Below are 19,550 nucleotides of genomic sequence, written 5' to 3'. Positions count from 1 at the left end.
CATGCTTGCCGTTTTACACCAAATTTAGGCATCAGAGAGCACTTGGCTTACTACATTGGTATGAGGACTAACCTGTTTTTTTATTTCTTGGTTGATTGGACACCAAATAATGAGAAGTTCTGTACTACATTATTCACAACAACTTTATCTAAATTCTTCACTCTTTTTATAAATTAGATGTAAATATAAAAAGTTTAAAAAGAAGAAAAATGAAAGAGAAAGAAATTGGAGTAAAATGTGTGTGTGTGAGAGAGAGAGAGAGAGAGAGAGAGAGAGAGAGAGAGAGAGAGAGAGAGAGAGAGAGAGAGAGAGAGAGAGAGAGAGAGAGAGAGAGAGAGAGAGAGAGAGAGAGAGAGAGAGAGAGAGAGAGAGAGAGAGAGAGCGTGAGTTTTTCTATTTTATTTATTTTATTTTTTAAAGCATAAGACAATTTTGATGACATGTACCCAAGGAAAGAGAAAATAATAGTAAAATTCTTTTTGTGTACAATTACATTACTGCCCATGATTTTTCTTTTTGATATTTTTATTCAACTATGAACAAAGAATCAAATTGTATTTTCACTCGTATTTAGTTGTGAGGGTTCTCTTAATATGGTGTATAGATATCATTTTATTTGAATAAATAAATAACATATGATACAGTTAAAATGTGCAAGGTGAAAAATTAAATATCCAATTCAAATCAAATAAGGCTTAAATGTTGAAATGACATATATTACTCTTTTTTTTTTTAACAAATGGTATTATCTACACCAACGGGGAGGACGGGTTCAGACACAAAATAGGCTAGCACTAATGTGATTCAAATTCACCTTTGGCGAGAATCGAACCTAAGAGATGTCTCACTTACAAGTGAAGAGGAATATCACTAAACTGTAGTACTAAGTGGCATATTGCTCATTTGGCTAATTTAGTCTATGCTTTCAGTTAAGTTGTTGTAAAAAGAAGACTTCTTAAATTTAGTTTTATGAAATTATAAGGTTTTTTCAATAATTTAGAAAAATATAGTAATTAGCATTTTATAAAACAATTGAACAAGATGGAGTACGGGAAGAGGACTTAGAGGAGATCATGATAATTCAACAAGGCGGAGAGACTAGGAGTGGGAGATGTTGATGATGGGCGAGAAATTATTAGATGGTACATGTGATATTCCGTTTTCAAAATTAGTATTTTATTTTATTTTTGACGTATTTCGGATATTTAACTGAAGTTAGTTCGTTAAATTCTTCGGTTTCGAGAAAACAAAGTGAGGGGTATTTCTATCATTTCCAACTTTATTCGACCTTTTCGGTCAATTCTTGAGTTCGTTAGGTAGAGCCTGATCCCATGGGCGCGTAGGCACAAACAGATCTCAATTTCCGAGTTATAACAAAGAGGTTAGAAACGTTTAAAGTGAGGGATATTTTGGTATTTAGAGCTTACCATAAATAGTAGGCTTCCACAAGTGGATACCCAGATTCTTGAAGGTTTCAATTTCGAGAAACTGTACCCAAAAGCCCACAAACCCAACACAAGTGACCCACCGCGACCCATAACTTTCTGATGCCAATTTCAGCCAACTCCGGTGGAATTTTTCGACGCCACCACCACCTTTTTAAAGCTCTCATTTCCCTCTACAAAGAACCACCTTCATAAACCACCGTATGTGGCGGTGCGAGGCCATAAAAACCGACGAAAACCAACAGTGCTCCAACCACCATTTTCATTTTTTCAGTGAGTTGGCAAAGCGATGGCTGATGCCACCACTTGCAACTTGTAGCCCATCATCCCAGGAGTAAATCCTGACCAGAATTAACCCCATTGGACCACCATAGGCGGCGAATCAACGCCAGGAAGCTTTAGGCATCTGCCGGCTTTATCGGATTTTGTGGCAGGTATAAAACTTGTTCCTCTTATTGAGATATATCTTCTTGTAAATTTTGGTAGAATTTGGAGTAAGTCGAAAAAGTGGGTTTCCGATTGCCGGAAACCACCACACGCGGCGATGCGTGGGGGAGAATCTGTTTTCATGGATTTTGGATAGTGAGACGTTCTTGATGTCCTGAGCCCATATCCAAAGACTGTTCGTTGAAATTCGAAACGATGGTTCGATTATTCAATTTTTCGAATAAGTGTACCTCTGTATAATTTTAGTAATTGACAACAATCCAACCGTTGGATCGTCATGTAATTTTGTGAGCGCCTTATTTATCAATTGTTGGAACTTTGAGAACTTACGGATCGGAGGTAGATCTTTCAGATTGAATAACCTTAGATTGTTGACCTTAGTGGACCTTATCAACGGTTAACGCTCTAGTCAACATGTTTTACTCTAGAGTGTCGTTTATCTTTAGTTTGTTGTTAAGGCTTGATGGAGCTTAGTTGGCTCATCACGATGATGTGTCGTTCTCAGTTGACGTGCATCTCGATTTACGTGCAAGTGGCACTTGGCCTCATTTTACATGACGATCTTATTAAGTTTCCTAAGTGGGATTTGTGTGTTGTATTAGGTCCCTTGGAGCGGAGTTGGTGAATTCGAAAGTGCAAATAACCAAGGTGAGTGATATTAATATTATGTTATATGGTTATTACCCATGAAATTCATTGTTATACACTATGTGGATATGACATGGATTTCCAAATGATTATTTGGAAATGTGTGCTACTATGCTATGTTTACTTGATGGTGCTATCGAAAATATGTATATGCTATGCTTGAAAAGATTATGATATGTGAGGGCTAGTAGAGGACTGCTAACGCAATACATGGGGTAATGTGGGATATATTGGAATCTGCACCATGTAGTAGTGGTACATGGATGGTCCTGCTTGGTTAATCCGCAATGGCAGACCATACTATGGGATCATGCTTGGTTAATCCGCGATAGGTGTTCATTACTTATTAGTATCCATAGGAGTGACTTTGCTTGATTAATCCGTTATGAGGGGTCACTACCTACATGGTGTTCTCAGGAGTGGTTCTACTTGGTTAATCCGCAATGAGGGTCCACATCCTGATCAGTTACTTATTGTAGGGTTTGGCCGAATTGTGTCTCTCTATAGCCCTAGATTATTTTTTATTACATACATGAAAGATGAGATTGAAGGCATTTGTGGCTCAATTTAGAAAGTGACGATTGAATGAAATAGTTTACATGATGGTGTTGGCTAAAAGAGATCAGATCCGGATGTGACTCATTCCTACTCGTAGTGAAAAGACTTAATGATGAAAAAGATTCCAATCTCATTCCTACACGTGATAGTATTATTGATGTGGTCTCATTCCTACACAACTTCGAGTTATGTGATGACTAGATGTTATCTTGATAGACGTGTGGTGAGATTCGATATCGAATAACCATTCCTATACGTAATAATGAGGTGTATGGTGGTTATATTAATAAATATGAGACAATTAGACCTTTTTTATTATTCGAAAATGATGAAAGGCGAGTGGTGAGTCACAATCCGAAGAGAATGACAGAATAATAGTGATGGTGATCACATTGACGGTTGATACGGTATATAAGAGGAAGTGTCATGTGTGGACGTAGCACTACTTTGACATTTAATCATTTGATGTTATTTATATTCACATCAATGGTATTATTGTCACTCACATGAGCTTCGTAGATTATCCGGGTTTGGCTTTGCCTGGTACGCCATTCCCACGATGTAGGGTTATTTTGCAGAATAACTGGTAGCGATTAGAGGAGAAGATTTCAGGTGGTGTAGCTGTAAGCATGGAAGAAAATATCGATAATATCGGCGAAATATCGCCGATATTATCGTTTTTTTGGAGGTCCGAAATTTTTTTAACTATCCAAATGATTTTCGTCAAAATATCACGATATTATCAATAATATCACGATATTTTCAATATTATTGATAATATCGCGACATAATACTAAAATAAACTTAAATATGTTGAGAAAACTCAACACATACTTCACTTAATCATAGCCCAAAGGCCGAACAAGCTTGGATTTTCTCAGCAGGGGGGATGTGGGTTTTATAGGAAAATTTGCTTGCTCACTGCCCTCACATGGGCGATGTGGGACTCGCCCAATGGGAGAGAAAATCAGAATTTTCGGTCAAAAATTTACACCCACTTTAAACAGCCATAACTTTGTCAAAACTCAACGAAATCAAGCAAGACAAAAACGAAAGTTGTAGCCCTCGAAGAGACGAAGAGAATGGTACCTCACACGACGTCTGAATCGTCGTGGTTTGGCCGGAAATTTCCTCGAAAGTCACTGAGGTCGCTGAAAACTGGGTAAGATTCAAATGAGTATAACTTTTTCAATACTCAACGGAATTGAGTGAAACAAAAAGGAAAGTTGTACTACTCGACGAGACAAAGAGATTGATACCTTTAACGCCGGCCAACTCGCCGTGGTTTGGCAGGAAATTGTCTCGAAAGTCACTGAGGTCGCCGGAAACTGGGTAAGATTCAAATGAGTATAACCTTTTCAATAAGCAACGCAATTGAGTGAAACAAAAAGGAAAGTTGTAGCCCTCGAAGAGACGAAGAGAATGGTACCTCACACGACATCTGACTCGTTGTGGTTTGGCCGGAAATTGCCTCTAAAGCCACTGAGGTCGCCGGAAACTGGGTAAGATTCAAATGAGTATAACTTTTTCAATACTCAACGAAATTGAGTGAAACAAAAAGGAAAGTTGTACTACTCGACGAGACGAAGAGATTGATACCTTGCACGCCAGCCAAAATTCAATTGACACACTCCTGGCTTCCAAAATTCAATTCTTTTACTTTATATAAACTTGAAAAAACATAATCGGCATCCAAATTAAAGTTTAGTCTTATTCAATGTATTGATTTTCAATCGTTAATTGATATACTATAATTTGGAACTTCAACGCCTAGACGCATGCTTATGTGTAAGAAATTTAAAGTGTCAAATTCGGCACATTATTCTTCATCATTTTATTCACTTCCCTTTTTTTTTTTTTTAATATCCTAAATAAAACCTCCAAATATTGTACTAATTAATTATATATAAATGATTATGGTGTGTTTAAACTTCTTTCATTAATTACTACATATTTTCTACACTCACAATGTTTGCCAGCTCGCTATATAATCAACTTAAATCAGTTAAATCCATCATGCAATGCATTTCCTTCCAATTTTTTGTGATAAACTAATAGATAATTGACTAAATAAACATCCTACAAAGTTTCATTAAAAATTTCCAAGTTTTTCTTACAATTTCCGTGGTTTCCATGTAATTTTTATCGATATCGATATTATCCCGATATTTCCATCGATATTTCCGTGTTTTCGGACTACCGATATTTCCGATATTACCGATATTTTCTTCCTTGGCTGTAAGGACAGTGCACTTGAGAATATGTATTGCCATCCTTTGTTGTAAGTTATTCCACTAAAGCTCTAATGTATATCATATGTATGAGTCTCAGTGACTCTATGTATTCTATATTGAACCGCTACTATCCTTCCGTCACGCGTCGATTCCGAGCATATCTTGGGATCGAGGCATGACAGTACAGTATTACCACCTAGCACTGACAACTGGTAGTACCTACCAATAAATGCATGACATGTGGTAAATTAATTAATAGATTAAAATTGATGGCAGGTTTTTACATGATTCTAACTCCGTTAGGTCTCTGCCAAAACCAAAATTGATGCCTGCCTCTCTTCCTCCTCATTTTCCACCAAAACTAATTCCTCATATCCCACTCTCCTATTTCGCCAAAACTAAAAACCTTCGCTCCTCCCTGTTTACTTGAATCTCATCCTAAAACTAAAACCCACAAATTGCAAAACCTAGAAATCTCAAGCTACAGGTACTGGAATTTTTTTGCTTGAATCTAATTGCAATTGCAGGAATAAGGACTACAAATACATATTCTTATTTAGCAGAAGCAGTGTTCTAAAAATCCCCGCCTAGTGCCACTAGGCTCGACCTAGGCGCTCGGTGGCTGGTCACCGCCTCGATTAACGCATAAGCGCTTGAAAATTAAGAAATGACGCATAGACCTGCTGAAGCGCCCGCCTAGACCACTTAAGCACCTGCCCAGCCCGCCCAAACGCGTCTAGGTTGCAACTCACTTAGCCAGAAAATAGATAACTTTCATTATGCATTTTATTTTTTTCAATAAATTGTAAGAGACTTGTCGAATACTTAAATAAGCACACATTATTGCTTGTTCCCCATGTTTTCATTATGTTCCAATACTTCATAATATATATGTCATTCTACTTTGTAGTTTACGATGAAATTATATATATATATATATATTAAGTATAAACATACACTTATTTACATGAAATATAATGGATTTAGTTAAATCCACCTAAATCCTGCCTAGCTGCCAAGGCGCTAGGCCCCAGCTCGCCGCCCAACTAAATCCTAGCATCTTTTAGAACCTTCAATAGAAGAAACGTCTCAGAATGTAGGTTTTACACAAAGAGATTGCTACAATATTGGGAATAAGGAAAAAATGGGCGTGTTTGAAGCTGGGGATGCTCAAAGTTTGATCAACCTTTTCAAACACAAGCAACAAGAAGATCCTAGGTTCTTTTACACTAACAAGTGGATCGAGAAAATCGAATGACAAATTGTTTTTTAAGAGATGGAAGGTTGCGACTTGGCTATGAATGCTAGGTGATGTTGTAGCATTTGATACTACCTATCGTACCAAAAAAAACGTATTGTTCAGTTATGCTTTTTTATTGGATGAGAAAACAAAAACGTGTAGTTGGTTATTTGATACCTTTTTAGAATCAATAGGAGGTCAGAAGCCAAAGACAATATTTATTGATCAGTGTCAAGAAATGGCAAAGGGCATAGAAAAAGTTTTTTCTGACATGGCACATATCTTAGAATTGTGCAAAAAAAATATGTTAAGTCTTATTTTAGACATGTTCAATATATGGCTTAAATATTGTCAAATAGAATTGGAATTCCAACCGATTTGGGATGAGGTAGTTGCAGAATTCAACCTTATAGGTTGCTGACAGATGAAAACATTGTATGCCCTTTGTGCCAAATGGTGTTCTGCATTTAGCCACGATACTTTCACATGTCGGATACAATCTTCACAAAGACCACAAATAACATTTTCCACCAAATTTCTACCAAGACAATGAGACCTTGAATTTGTGGATCATTATATAAGCAAGCAGCAAAAATGCGTACAAGTTAATCAAAAAAATCTTCTCATTGCAATCAAGGTCTCCCTTTTAGAGTTGCCCAAATGAGTGGAATTTTGAAGTGTTAATTTACGAAAATGCCCTTCGAGGTAAAAACGTTGACTTTTGTTGACTACATTGTTGTGACATGTAAGATTCTTTTTCTTGGCATATCCTTGAAGTACTCGTCGCTGCGAATGCGTGGGCGCAAATGAAATTGAATTTGGAGCTAAAACAAAGAATTTACAAGAATTGGAACAATAAGACATTTTGGTACTTTTACAAGTTGAGATATTCTCCACCTTGGGCCACTCCTAGAGTGACACGTGGTAGATTTCCTTCCCATTTATGGGGTGCCCATTTTCCCTCTTCTGTTACTTCTTTCTCTCTCTAGAACTATCTCTCTTTAACTCTTTCTCCCTCTTCTTCTTTCCCGTGACACACATTTTCTCACCTTCAGCTCTTATCTCTCATCCCAGCTACCTTTCCTTCTCTTTCTCCCTCATCTTTGCAACCTTTCTCTCCGAACACGCCCACATACCACATCCTTCCTTCGGCGAGCCACCCTACGGACCACCATTTTTACCAACCTTTCCCCCAACAAATCGATGTCAGACTCTCGAAATACCAAGTTTGGATGATGTCTCTATCTCTTCACAGTGGCAGTATCACTGTTCAAAGGTTTCTTCGGCGAGTCCTCGCCGTCTCCAACGACAGTGAGCTTCAGAAACTCTCCCAAACTTCCTAAAGTTTGTATTAGAGTATGTTTAGGATGTTTTTTTTTAAGTTGTTTAGGTTGGATCGCAACTATAACTCATGAGAAACATTTCCAAATTTTCCAGCAAGGTCTGGCAGCTTTCGAGCCTTTTTTGGACGATTTCCAACCACGGCAAGGGACCACAAAGGTATAATCTCAATCCTTATTTCCCTACCTTCATTTTGGCTTTTGAATCGTTGAAAATGGTTAAGTTTTGACCGTGATTAGAGCTCGGAAGTTTCACGAGCAAAATCCGGTGTTCTCCTTCATTGGGTCCGGCGACCAGTTATAACCCACAACCCGGCTTAAAACCTTAGGCCTATGTAATCCTGGCACTAACCCAATGACTCAGAACCCAGGCCCAAACCCAGATCCGACTCGAATCCCAACCTAGCCTCTTGGGCCTGCGCGTGGGTATGCGTCATGGCAGGTGCGTGGAGCACACGCGTCTTTGTCGCCGTCCATGGTGGCGCCGGCGATTTTTCTGGCGAACTTTCCAACGACTCAACTCGGCGCGTGAAGGAACCCGAGGTCCCTCCTTACGTTTTTCGACATGCCGAATCAGAATCCACCTTCCATTTTTTGAAATTCGATCGTTTTAATAGAGTTTTATTAAATGGCCTCTATATGTGTTTAGGTGCATCAGTGGTGCTGGCAACATTCTCGCTAGTTTGAGCGGTTTTCAAGCAACAAATTATTTGTTAGTGGATCCCTTCTTAACTTATATGTTTTTATAAAATATTAGCCTAGCATGCATTTCATATTTCATGATTTGAGCATGTTTTATAATATGTTTTACGAGTAATTTATGATTTCTTTAAATTGCGTTTACGGAATATTTATAATTTATTGACATTACGTTTTTACTAAAGATTACGAATTAGTGGATTTGCGTATATAAATTTCTATGGATTTTGAATATGATTTATATTCGGATTTGCGAATATGATTTATTTTATGGATTCATGAACATGATTTACCATGGATTTATGAGATGTGGCTTAGAGCCTTTGAGCTCTGGATTTGATATGAGATGTTTGAGGTACTTATCTAGTGGGTTATCATACAACACATCCACACAACACGGATATGTAGATGTCTATGGCCATTGGACACAATGTGATGTTATATATCCTCTTCTCCGACGTAACCTGGAGTCGTGCAGCTTCACCTTCGAGTGATGGACCCTGGTTTCTTCACTGGCGTAACCCAATGTCGTACAGCTTCACCTTCGGGTGATGGACAGGTATTGCCTTCGGGCGATTATGATGATACCCCCAGCTTCATTAGCCTGCGGCTACTGTCGATGTGTGATGTTATATATCCTCTTCTCCAACGTAACCCTGGAGTCGTACAGCTTCACCTTCGGATGATGGACCCTGGTTTCTTCATTGGCATAACCCAGTGTCATACAGCTTCACCTTCGGGTGATGGATAGGTATTGCCTTCTGGCGACTATGATACCCCTAGTTGAGTACATCATTGATGAGATTACGGATTTGCCTTCAAGCGACGATATTACCATTTCTGAGCATTGGTTTTACATACATGTTTTACGAATGTTTTGCACGGCAAGCTAGGATTTTTTTTTATAAAGCCTACTATATAGTATTATATATGTTTTCAAAATACGGGGTTAGTATGTTCAGAAAGAAAATGATTTTTGTATTAGTCATATTAATATAAATTATGGTCCACTCACCTTTTCTGTTTTTGCGCTCCCTCAGGAGTTAGAATCGAGCTACACGATCCCAGCGTCAGAGAACTTCCGCATGAATATCTTCGAGTCTCCTCATTATAGGACCCACCCCTTGGTTCGTACCTTTCTATTATAATTCTTTCACTTTATTCTTGATTAGTTGTATACTCTGAACACGATTATGTACTAGTGTATCTCTTTCTAATTATATCGCTTATTTGTATGCATGTTTAAAATGGCTTCGTCACCCTTGGGTGTCGGCCAACACGTGCCTACCCTGATATTTGGCAATATCGGGGTTGAGGCGTGTCAAATCAGTTTTGTAGCAAAAATACCAAATTACAGTCAGATTCAAGCAAAAATATTAAATTCCAGTTAGATTCAAGAAAAAACTCCAGTACATGTAGCTTGAGATTTCTGGGTTTTGCAGTTTGTGGGTTTTAATTTTGGGATGAGCCTGGCCACTTAATACTACGGTCTAGTAGTATTCTTCTACGCTTATAAATGAGAGGTCTTATATTCGATTCTTGCCAAAGGCGAAGTTTAACCATAATATTATGGCAAGTCCATTACAAGACTTAGTCCTCTCCCTGATCCCCTTAGTTTAGATACTATTGTTTGTTCAAAAAAAAAATTATGGGATGAAATTCAAGTAAACAGGGAGGTGGCAAAAGTTTTTGGTTTTGGCGGAAAAGGAAAATGGGATACGAGGAATCGGTTTTGGGGAAAATGAGGGTGTAGACGAGGCAGGCAACAGTTCTGGTTTTGGTAGAGACCTAACTGCATTAGAATCATGTAAAACCTAGCCATCAATTTCCATTTATTAATTACTTTGCCACATGTCATGCATTTATTGGTGGATACTGGCTGTCAGTGGCAAGTGGTAACACTGTACCATCTAATAATTTCTTGTGATGGGCAGCGTAATGATGCGGTTGGGGTGACACCAACAATGTGACATGTCGGGGAGAACAACGCGCGATTAGCTCTCAAGAACAGAATGACCAGATCGAGAGAGGGGTGACGGCTGGAATAAGGTGGGGTGGTGATTTATGCTGTCTTTTTTTCTATTTAAAATTTTTAATTTATGTGTATTTCAATTTTTTTAAAATAATTTTAAATGCCTTTTAAGAGAACTTTTACAGATTAGACTGAATTGATTAACTGTAATAAACACAAAGACTGAATTAGTTAAATTAAAAACTCTGGTACTAAATTTATTAATAGAATAGAACACAAACGCCGTTTTAACATTTAAGCAATCAAATAAAACATGATAACTTCCAACACCTTGACCTCGACAACTCCAAGCCTTGTTTGTGCTACTTTTGGCCTCATCTCCACAAATCCCGAGGAGACAAAGCCGTGTTATACAAAATCTCAGCAAGAATTAAACAAAAAGGAAATTTAATCTTGTAACACTCAAAATATGCAGAAAAATTAAACATGGATTTTGCATGCAAGAGTAGGGCAAAGTCTCTCACATTCAACTGTTAGATTTCCACATGTCAAAAGGCCGAAGCGGCTTAAAACTTCCGAGATGGACACGTTTAATTCCACAACACCTGTCGCACAAATGAAACGACAGAGAAACCGAAGGCCCTGCAGGAAAGGAATGTACGTGTCCTTTTGGGGTGTCTTCATCTGCTTATATCCCCCAGCCATGCTCAACTATTTCGACCTGTTGTTTTGCTGTTGTAAAAATACAATTCCACCAAAGCGTAAGTTGTAGATTGTGCAGAAAAAAATACCCAGTTCTTAAATCTGTTCCTGCAGAAGAACTTGTTGCTGAAATATGAAGGTATGTGTTTCAGCCCTTACTTTGTTGTCTAGTTGAAGCTCTTAGTGTTACTGTTATTGCAACACCAATTCTGGTTTATTTGTTCATGTAAATTGTGAACCTGAGTTTATTAAATTCTTCTGAGCCAAATTTTGAAAATATCTTTTGGGATTGACGAGAATATATTTATACAATCAGAACATCTTACAAGTCACAATAATTCATATGAATATATTACAATTATCATCTCACCGTCGAGATGGTGATTGTGTCAAATACATAGAAGTATTGTAACTAATATCTGAAGTTCTTTGTAACTAATATTTTAAACTTAAGTAAAAAAAAATTAAAGGAAGGGTATTATGTTTTACAAATTTATGCTAGCTAGTGGGTTCTTCCAGAAGGTTAGGAGGATTTCTTCCCGGCCATAAAACACTGGGTTCTAGTTTTTCTTGAAACATTATTGAATTATTCATAGGATCTTAATAAGAGAATATACAGCCAAAAACAAAGACAAGGAAGAACAAATTATGAATACTTTCAGAAAAGTACCTAGAGTTAAAAAAAAAAATTGATGGAATACTAGTTACAACCTTTACCTTTTAGGGCAAGGATCCTCTCTGGATCCTCTTTGTGGGGATCCGGAGATGAATCAATTGTGTCCGTTCATCGTACTGTGGTCAGTTTCTGTTAATAACTATTTATATGCAATTTTAAATTAAATTTTTTAAATACTGTTAATCGCATGATGAACGGATACGATTGATTGATCCTCAGATCCCTACAAGGAGGATCCGGAGAGGATCTTATTCATACCTTTTAATCCAATTACGCCAGGTGTTCCTTTGTTACTTAGGTAAAATTTGGCACTCTTTGTTTAACTTTAGCTTTTTTATATCTGCAAGAATATTAAGGGAAAAAAAGGCAAAAAGTGTAGCTATAATGTTAAAATTTCTCCCCATTTCCTTCTTTTAAGAGTAGGGTTAAGGGTAATATAAGGCCGTTAGCAGCTTAGCAGCTTACTAACTATATGTTTTGTGTAAACTAAACGTTATCAAGGTCCATGAGACAAGGTCTCATTCTCATGGAAATGCTGAGGAGGACAAAGTGACGACGAGGAAGCAGAAAGCCGAGAACAAGGCTCATGAGGCAGAGCAGTCTCCAAAGAAGGCCAAATCTGAAGGTGACAACGCAAATGGAAAGTCCGCGGAGAACGTAGTTGCCGAGTATGAGAAGCTCTGCGCAGCGGTCAAAGACAACCTTTCAACCGAACAGATGCGCGAAATCTTGGAAGCTAATGGCCAGGACTCCTCCGGCTCTGATTCCACCATTCTACGAAAATGGTTAGTCCTTTTTTGTTTGCAATTAATTTTATTTGCTAATGTAATGGAGTATTGCATGATTATTTGCAACTGTTAATCATATTTGATTCGATGTTTGGACAGCCAAGACTTGCTGTTTTATGGTCCATTAGATAAATGTCCAGCATGCAATGGGGATTTGGAGTTCAGGGTTATACGCTATTTTTGCACTGGATCTTATAGTGAGTGGGCAACTTGTACATTTAATACAAAGAATCCGCCAAGGAAACAAGAACCAATCAAGTTGCCAGATAATGTCCTCAACTCTCCTGCATCCGATGTAATTCGCAGTTGCCTCTTCTTTTCTTTTTAGTGCGTCTGATATGTTATGCCCCTAATGTCTATGTCAACTTAACTAGCTCATCTGTGGTTTAGTTGCTAAAGAATTACGAGGACCCAAGTCGCCGTCCTCACAAGGATTTAAGCATCCCAGTTAAGCCTTTTACTGGGATATTGATCTCGCTTATGGGCCGTCTTAGTGCATCTCATGTATGTATCATGCAGTCATGTTGTCGTTATCAGTTGCGCATTTGCCAATTTGTGGTGCTTACTGATTGTGTATCAATATTTGCAGCAATACTGGAGAAAAGAAATAGAAAAACATGGAGGAAAACTTGCCAACCATGTGATTGGTAATTTGTGTTTGTCTTGTATACATATTTGCTGCAGATGGAAGTGTACTCTGTCTAGACTTGTAATTGGTATTACAAACACTTGTAGGTGCAACTTGCCTGATTGCATCCCCTGCGGAGCGAGACAGAGGCGGCACTGGTAAACTTGCTGAAGCAATGTGCGTAATGGTTTCTTTCCCTTGGCCCTAAGCATTGAAAATTTCTCTTGAGTTATGCAATAGGTCTCCTTGAGTGTATTGCTGTCCTGTTGCCCATAAGGAGGATAAGAAATTGTCTCCCAGCATTACCATTAATTCCACCATGAGAATAGCAGTGTTTTTGAGTTCCCCTATTAATTCTGCTGTGAAAATAGCGGTGTTCTGGAATTTTCATGTGAGAAGTATCACTTGAGAGTTCTGACCCTTTTGCAGGGAAAGAGGCATTCCTGTAGTAAGCGAAGCATGGCTGAAAGACAGCATCGAGAAACAAGAACCCCAGCCTCTCGAAGCTTATGATATTGTTAGTCATCTTGCTCCTGATGGAAGAGGAGTTCCATGGGACAAAATGGATCCAAGCGAAGAGGCACTTGAGTCCCTTTTGACAGAAGTACAGAATTTGTACCTCAAAGATATCTATAGCACTCCATTTGAAATTTCATGTGAATATTTATATCTGTTAACACAACAACATCGTATATGACTGCAGCTGAAGATGTATGGGAAGAGAAGTGTCCACAAGGATAGTAAATTGAGGGAGCGAGATGGGAAGATCTTTGAGAGAGACAGCATATTATACAACTGCGCCTTTTCTCGTTGTGATCTAGGCAGAAAACTGAACGAGTAAATTAGACCCTCTCCAGTTATTTGAGTTTATTTGTGATGATGTCAAGTGGCCTTAATTTTCAAGTTTCTTCTGCAGTTATTCCATCATGCAACTTATTACGGTACCAGAGAGCAACCTGCATTTATACTACAAGAAAGGGAAAGTTGGCGATGACCCTAATGCGGAGGAAAGGCTTGAAGAGTGGGATAATGTGGACAACGCTGTCAAGGAGTTTGTGAGGCTTTTTGAGGAAGCAACTGGAAATGAGTTTGAACCATGGGAAAGAGAGAAGAAAATCCAGAAGAAGCCGCTGAAGTTTTACCCTATAGACATGGTACCATGTCTCATTTCCTTCTTTTTGCAATGTTATTCTGCCATGTGAAACATTTGTTACTCTGAACAGGACGACGGAGTTGATGTGAGGCATGGAGGGCTTGGGCTTCGCCAATTGGGAGTTGCTGCCACACATTGCAAACTTGAGCCGATGGTTGCAAATTTCATGATGGTTTTATGCAGTCAAGAGATTTACAAGTATGGTTTCTTCTCCAGGCATTTGACTTTCTACCGTCTTTTTACTCTGAAGTCCTCAAACCAGCTGTTTCGAATGTAGATATGCTTTAATGGAAATGGGTTATGACGCGCCCGAACTTCCAATGGGGATGCTTTCCGTTGTCCACCTAAAACTATGTAAGGAACTTCCTCGAATATCCTCCTTTACCCTCCTTGTCCACTCTTTTACAAAATGACAAACGTGTGTGTTCAGGTGAAGAGGTTCTTCAGAAATTCGTGGAGACATTGAAATCAATGAAGGATGCAGGGCCGAAGGCTGAGGCAGTTTGGTCAGATTTTAGTCAAAGATGGTTCACCCTTATGCACTCTACTAGGCCTTTTATCTTCAAAGACTATCAGGAACTTGCAGATAATGTAAGCAGAAGCAAATCATATGTCACTTGTTTGATTCTGGATACGTCCACTACACTGAGAAATCATTTCCGGTCTAATCTTGCAGGCTGCAACTGCACTTGAAACTATTCGAGACATAACCATGGCTTCCCATCTCATCGGAGACATGGGTGAATCTACCCTTGATGACCCCTTGTCCGAGCGATACAACAAATTGGGCTGCTCAATTTCTCCACTGGATAAGGAATCTGATGACTACAAGATGATCCTGAAGTACCTGGAGAAGACCTACGAACCTGTCAAAGTTGGAGATGTTGTAAGCATGCATGTTTAAGATAGATTTGGAATCATTAAAACCACCAACTACTATGCAGAATATGGATGTGTGTTAGTAGTAATAAAAAATGCTTTTCAGGAATATGGGGTGTCTGTCGATAACATATTTCTTATCGAATCAAGTGCTTGCCAATCTCTGGATGAAATAAAGAAGTTACCGAACAAAGTGCTCTTATGGTGTGGTAAGTTCCGTAGTCCTGTTCATTTACTTGAACAGATTATTATTTCTTTACACAAATAAGCACTTTCCAAGAATGAAGCTCGATTTGTATTAACATCCTCCAGTAGGGTGAGTGGCTGGTAGCCTAATAGAGATGTATACAGTACTTTGCATGGTGGTGACTAAGCGAGCTCCAATATATTGGAAGGAAAATAATTTGCCCACTGCAGGTTGAACAAAAACAAGGATTTTACTGTACTTTCGGTTTTTTGTCTGCAGGAACACGGAGCTCAAATATGTTGAGGCACCTGCATAAGGGTTTCTTGCCAGCAATATGCTCTCTACCTGTTCCAGGCTATATGGTAATATAATTACAGCTACTACAAGTCCTATCTCGGTGTGATTTAATGTGAGTAAGCTCTCTAATTGAATACTACTCTCTGGGTTTTGGCTCACAGTTTGGAAGGGCTATTGTGTGCTCTGATGCTGCTGCAGAAGCTGCTAGGTACGGGTTTACTGCTGTGGACAGACCGGAAGGGTTCTTGGTTTTAGCTGTAGCTTCTCAGGGAGACAAGATCACTGAGGTTAAGACCGCACCGGAGGTAAAACCTGAGAAAATGGTTTTAATTCAAGTTCTGGGTAATGTTTCCATTAAGTTTTAACTCAAATGGGCTTGTGCCATTCAATGGCGCAGGATACCAACTCTTTAGAAGAGAAGAAAGTAGGAGTTAAAGGCTTGGGGAGGAAGAAAACTGATGAATCGGAGCACTTTGTTTGGCAAGACGATATCAAAGTTCCTTGTGGCCGCCTGGTACCTTCAGATGATAAAGACAGCGTTCTCGAGTACAACGAGTATGCTATTTATGATCCGACACAGGTATCTGTACTTGATAGAGTTTACAGTCCAGTTTTCGAATTGGTGCATGGCTTCTCAAGTATTTCTTTTGTTTCAGGTAAGCGTCAGGTTTTTGGTAGCTGTGAAGTATGAAGAGAAGGATTCAGTGATGGAGCCTATGAAGCCGGAGGAGTGAAGGGGTCACCGGAAGGAAAGCCAGGGAAACGGAGGAGAAGTATAACGTTGCGCAGATCTTTTGACTTTTTCTTTTGCTAGAAGTATGGAACGGGGTAAGAGGCTGGATAGCCTTGGCAGTAGGTATGTCTTTGGGAAGGGTTTGTAGATGAACTTTTGTTGTATATAACGTCATCACGAATCTTCCAGTCGGTCTGTAGTAATGGTGTTTCTCGGCACCTTGAAATTGTAAAAGCATGTGAATCCGAAGACTCAAAAAGTGATAGCGGAGCGTTACGATACAAAATGAAATACAAAAGATGAAGACAGCACGGTAACATCACATGGAGGCCGGTTTCAGTTTCAAAACTTGTTATGGTCGATCAAGCGTATGATTTCAATGTCGAAATCCAACGAATTCAATCAAAAAGCAGATGATAACCTGATTTGGATTCCAATTTTACAGTTGATATTTCCCAAAACTATCTTAGATAGTAGAGGCTCAAGGTGTTAAACATAAATCTTCAACAACTGTTGTGGAAGACTAGAATTACGACACTAACAGTACAACAATTCAAACCAACTGATTCCACAAAAGCAAATGATTCAACTCCCAAAATGTCATTGATATAGAACCACAGGAGGAATGTTGAACTTGTCCGAAAGGAACGGTATTACCTGCGGTCTCTCAGCCAAATCGCGATAGAACGCGTACTCCGCTGGATAATCGTGCAATCGAAGCTCGGCCTTCTGATTCGTGTGATAATGATGCTTCGCTGAATCCGACTTCCCAAATCCAAAAACACTAACTTTGTCACAAATTCCCAAAGCAAGCATAATAGCCTGCATACCGGAAGAGTAATGAAACATGGAACCATCATGAACTGCCTCCCACTCCTCAAACGACTTCCCCGTCTCCTCCACAAACCGCTTCAACGAATAATACTTCACAATCCTCGCGCACAACACATCAAACCGAGGATCAGTCACGAGCAACGGCGCTTTGTGGGACATGTTGCATATCGTGTAATCGAAGAGATGCACCGGTTGACAAATGTACATAATCATAGGCACATTCAGTCCATAAGGGTGGCAAAAACAACCATCTCTCCGAGCACAAAGATGCAAAATGTTACTATTTACAAACGAAATGCTTGTTTTCGACCCAACTTTCTCCGAAAAACTCTGGATCCTCGCGTTGTTCAATCGAATGACAACCTCATGACTATCAATGAGAGCTCCATGATTACTCTTCAACAAAATCCCACTGTTTCCGACAACCGCACACGACGAATAGCGCCGTTGCTCGGAACCCACTAAGCCATTGTGCCTATCAATGGGATTCCTAACAAGTCCAACTAAATCCAACATAACATCACCATGAAACCGTTTGTTTCTCGACCAATCACTCAAAACCCTCCTAAAATCCAACCAATAACGATAGAATCGGGGAGAGCGGAGCATTACCGGCAATCCAGTGGACGTCTTTGCTCTGATATCATGGTGATTAAATCGCCTCCACGAAGCGAAAGTCCGGTACTTTCCGAGACTGGCAAAGTTACCCTCCAACAGCTGCTCAATCTCCTTCTTGGCTTGAGCTTCACCTGCATCAACGGCGGCGAATCTGAGCAGAGTGGCATTGAACACCGGCCTCGACGGTTGGATTAGCACCTTATTCTCGAGCTCAAAGCTATGGCGGACAGCGTTCCGGCAGCTCAGCGTGGCGGCGAACACAATGAGGAGGAGAATGCTGAATAATGGGCGGACAGAGCGCTTCATGGGAAGGGTGAAGAGATCGTTGAAAGGGTTGATGGGTGTCGCTAAATGCGGCCAGAAATAGATAGGAGTGCAGATCTTGATGCTCTGCGTGTCGGCTTCATCCTGGTTTTCTACAGATTTTGGCATTAGGGAAGTGAGGATTTTCAGAGAGGGATTTGGGAAGCAGATGGGATTTGCATCTGGGATTCTGCTGAGGAGTGTTTCAGTAGAAATGAGAGTGAGAAATTGGGATTTGGTTGAGAAATGGAAATTTCATGATGCTAAATGCTAAAGGGAGTGTGGGGTTTGGACCTGGGAGGGATTAGGAGGTGCTGCCACGGAAGAACCGGATTGGAGAAACCAGCAGGTGACAAACCCCATTGGAGGCGAAAAGCGTGAGACTTTGAAAGGCGATGGGATTTTTTTAATTTTTTTTCCTGGGAGTGGTGGGAGATGCAATGCAGTGGAAATACAGTAAAAATTTGACCACTTGATATATATTTAGGGTATTTTGGTGGTGGGATGAAGGTTATTGATTGGGCAGTTGAAAGGTGTGATTTGGATTTGTTGAGGATTTGTGTAGTGGGAGAAGGAGAGTGTTGTGGAATAGTGGAGGCATGGTCTCCTCTCCTTTTTGCAGCTCAAAGCAATGATGGAGAGTGGGTGGGATTTGGGGTGGGTCTATTTAGGGTTTTTTGCTATTTCTAAGAACCCACATCAATCTGCTGAAAAGCAAAAAGCAAAAGAAAAACAAAGTGAGAATGAAAGGAAATTCTACCAACAGAAAATAGAAGAAGATTATGCAAGTGATTCATATACAGCACTTCTTTCTTTTATCAACGGTTCTACCAACGAATATTTTTCCATAAGTAATTAAAATTCAAAGAAAATCAAAATCACAAATGATGAAACAAATTTGAAAGGAGCATGAAAAGAACTAATAAGAGAGAATTCCAACCAGCAAAATTTGAACCTTCCAAAATGCTTGGATTTTGGAAACTATCTCAGTCGGAGCCTTTGAATCACCTTCCACTTGAATCTTGTCAAACCCTAATTTAGAATCCATTTCGATTCTTTGCAATTTTATAAAGTGAAAATTTCGGTTGCAAAGACCGTTACCCTAGATTCTTAACTCTCAACAAATAAAGCATATTGAGGCTAAATTTGTTAAGATAACCAAGCCATCA

At 39.3% G+C, this 19,550-nt stretch overlaps 2 protein-coding genes across 2 annotated transcripts; one reads left to right on the top strand and one right to left on the bottom strand.

Annotated features, from left to right (window-relative positions):
- Positions 1 to 11,047: 11,047 nt before the first annotated feature.
- Positions 11,048 to 16,974, top strand: LOC126615661 (protein ADP-ribosyltransferase PARP3). The gene is made up of 18 exons (XM_050283526.1): positions 11,048 to 11,424; positions 12,463 to 12,746; positions 12,849 to 13,044; positions 13,140 to 13,253; positions 13,339 to 13,396; positions 13,485 to 13,554; positions 13,807 to 13,981; positions 14,081 to 14,214; positions 14,294 to 14,531; positions 14,601 to 14,728; positions 14,808 to 14,884; positions 14,961 to 15,121; positions 15,207 to 15,416; positions 15,516 to 15,618; positions 15,876 to 15,958; positions 16,055 to 16,198; positions 16,291 to 16,473; positions 16,550 to 16,974. The coding sequence occupies exons 1-18, from the start codon at positions 11,419 to 11,421 to the stop codon at positions 16,625 to 16,627; spliced, it is 2,442 nt and encodes an 813-aa protein (XP_050139483.1). The 5' UTR covers positions 11,048 to 11,418; the 3' UTR covers positions 16,628 to 16,974.
- A 49-nt stretch (positions 16,975 to 17,023) lies between these two features.
- LOC126615662 (beta-1,6-galactosyltransferase GALT29A-like) lies at positions 17,024 to 19,123 on the bottom strand. Its single transcript, XM_050283528.1, has one exon. It carries the CDS (start codon positions 18,508 to 18,510, stop codon positions 17,227 to 17,229), a length of 1,284 nt encoding a protein of 427 aa, XP_050139485.1. The 5' UTR covers positions 18,511 to 19,123; the 3' UTR covers positions 17,024 to 17,226.
- Positions 19,124 to 19,550: the final 427 nt, after the last annotated feature.

The sequence above is a fragment of the Malus sylvestris genome, chromosome 3, assembly GCF_916048215.2.
Source record: "Malus sylvestris chromosome 3, drMalSylv7.2, whole genome shotgun sequence".
Taxonomy (NCBI): Eukaryota; Viridiplantae; Streptophyta; class Magnoliopsida; order Rosales; family Rosaceae; genus Malus; species Malus sylvestris.
The sequence above is the reverse complement of the archived record's forward strand: the minus strand, read 5'-3'. Positions and strand labels throughout refer to the sequence as shown.

Coding starts and splice junctions, on each gene's coding strand:
- LOC126615662 (XM_050283528.1), bottom strand. CDS start 18,510: ATGCCAAAATCTGTAGAAAACCAGGATGAAGCCGACACGCAGAGCATC.
- LOC126615661 (XM_050283526.1), top strand. Junction 14,885..14,960: donor CGTTGTCCACCTAAAACTAT/GTAAGGAACTTC, acceptor GTGTGTGTTCAG/GTGAAGAGGTTCTTCAGAAA. Junction 15,959..16,054: donor TACCTGTTCCAGGCTATATG/GTAATATAATTA, acceptor TTTGGCTCACAG/TTTGGAAGGGCTATTGTGTG.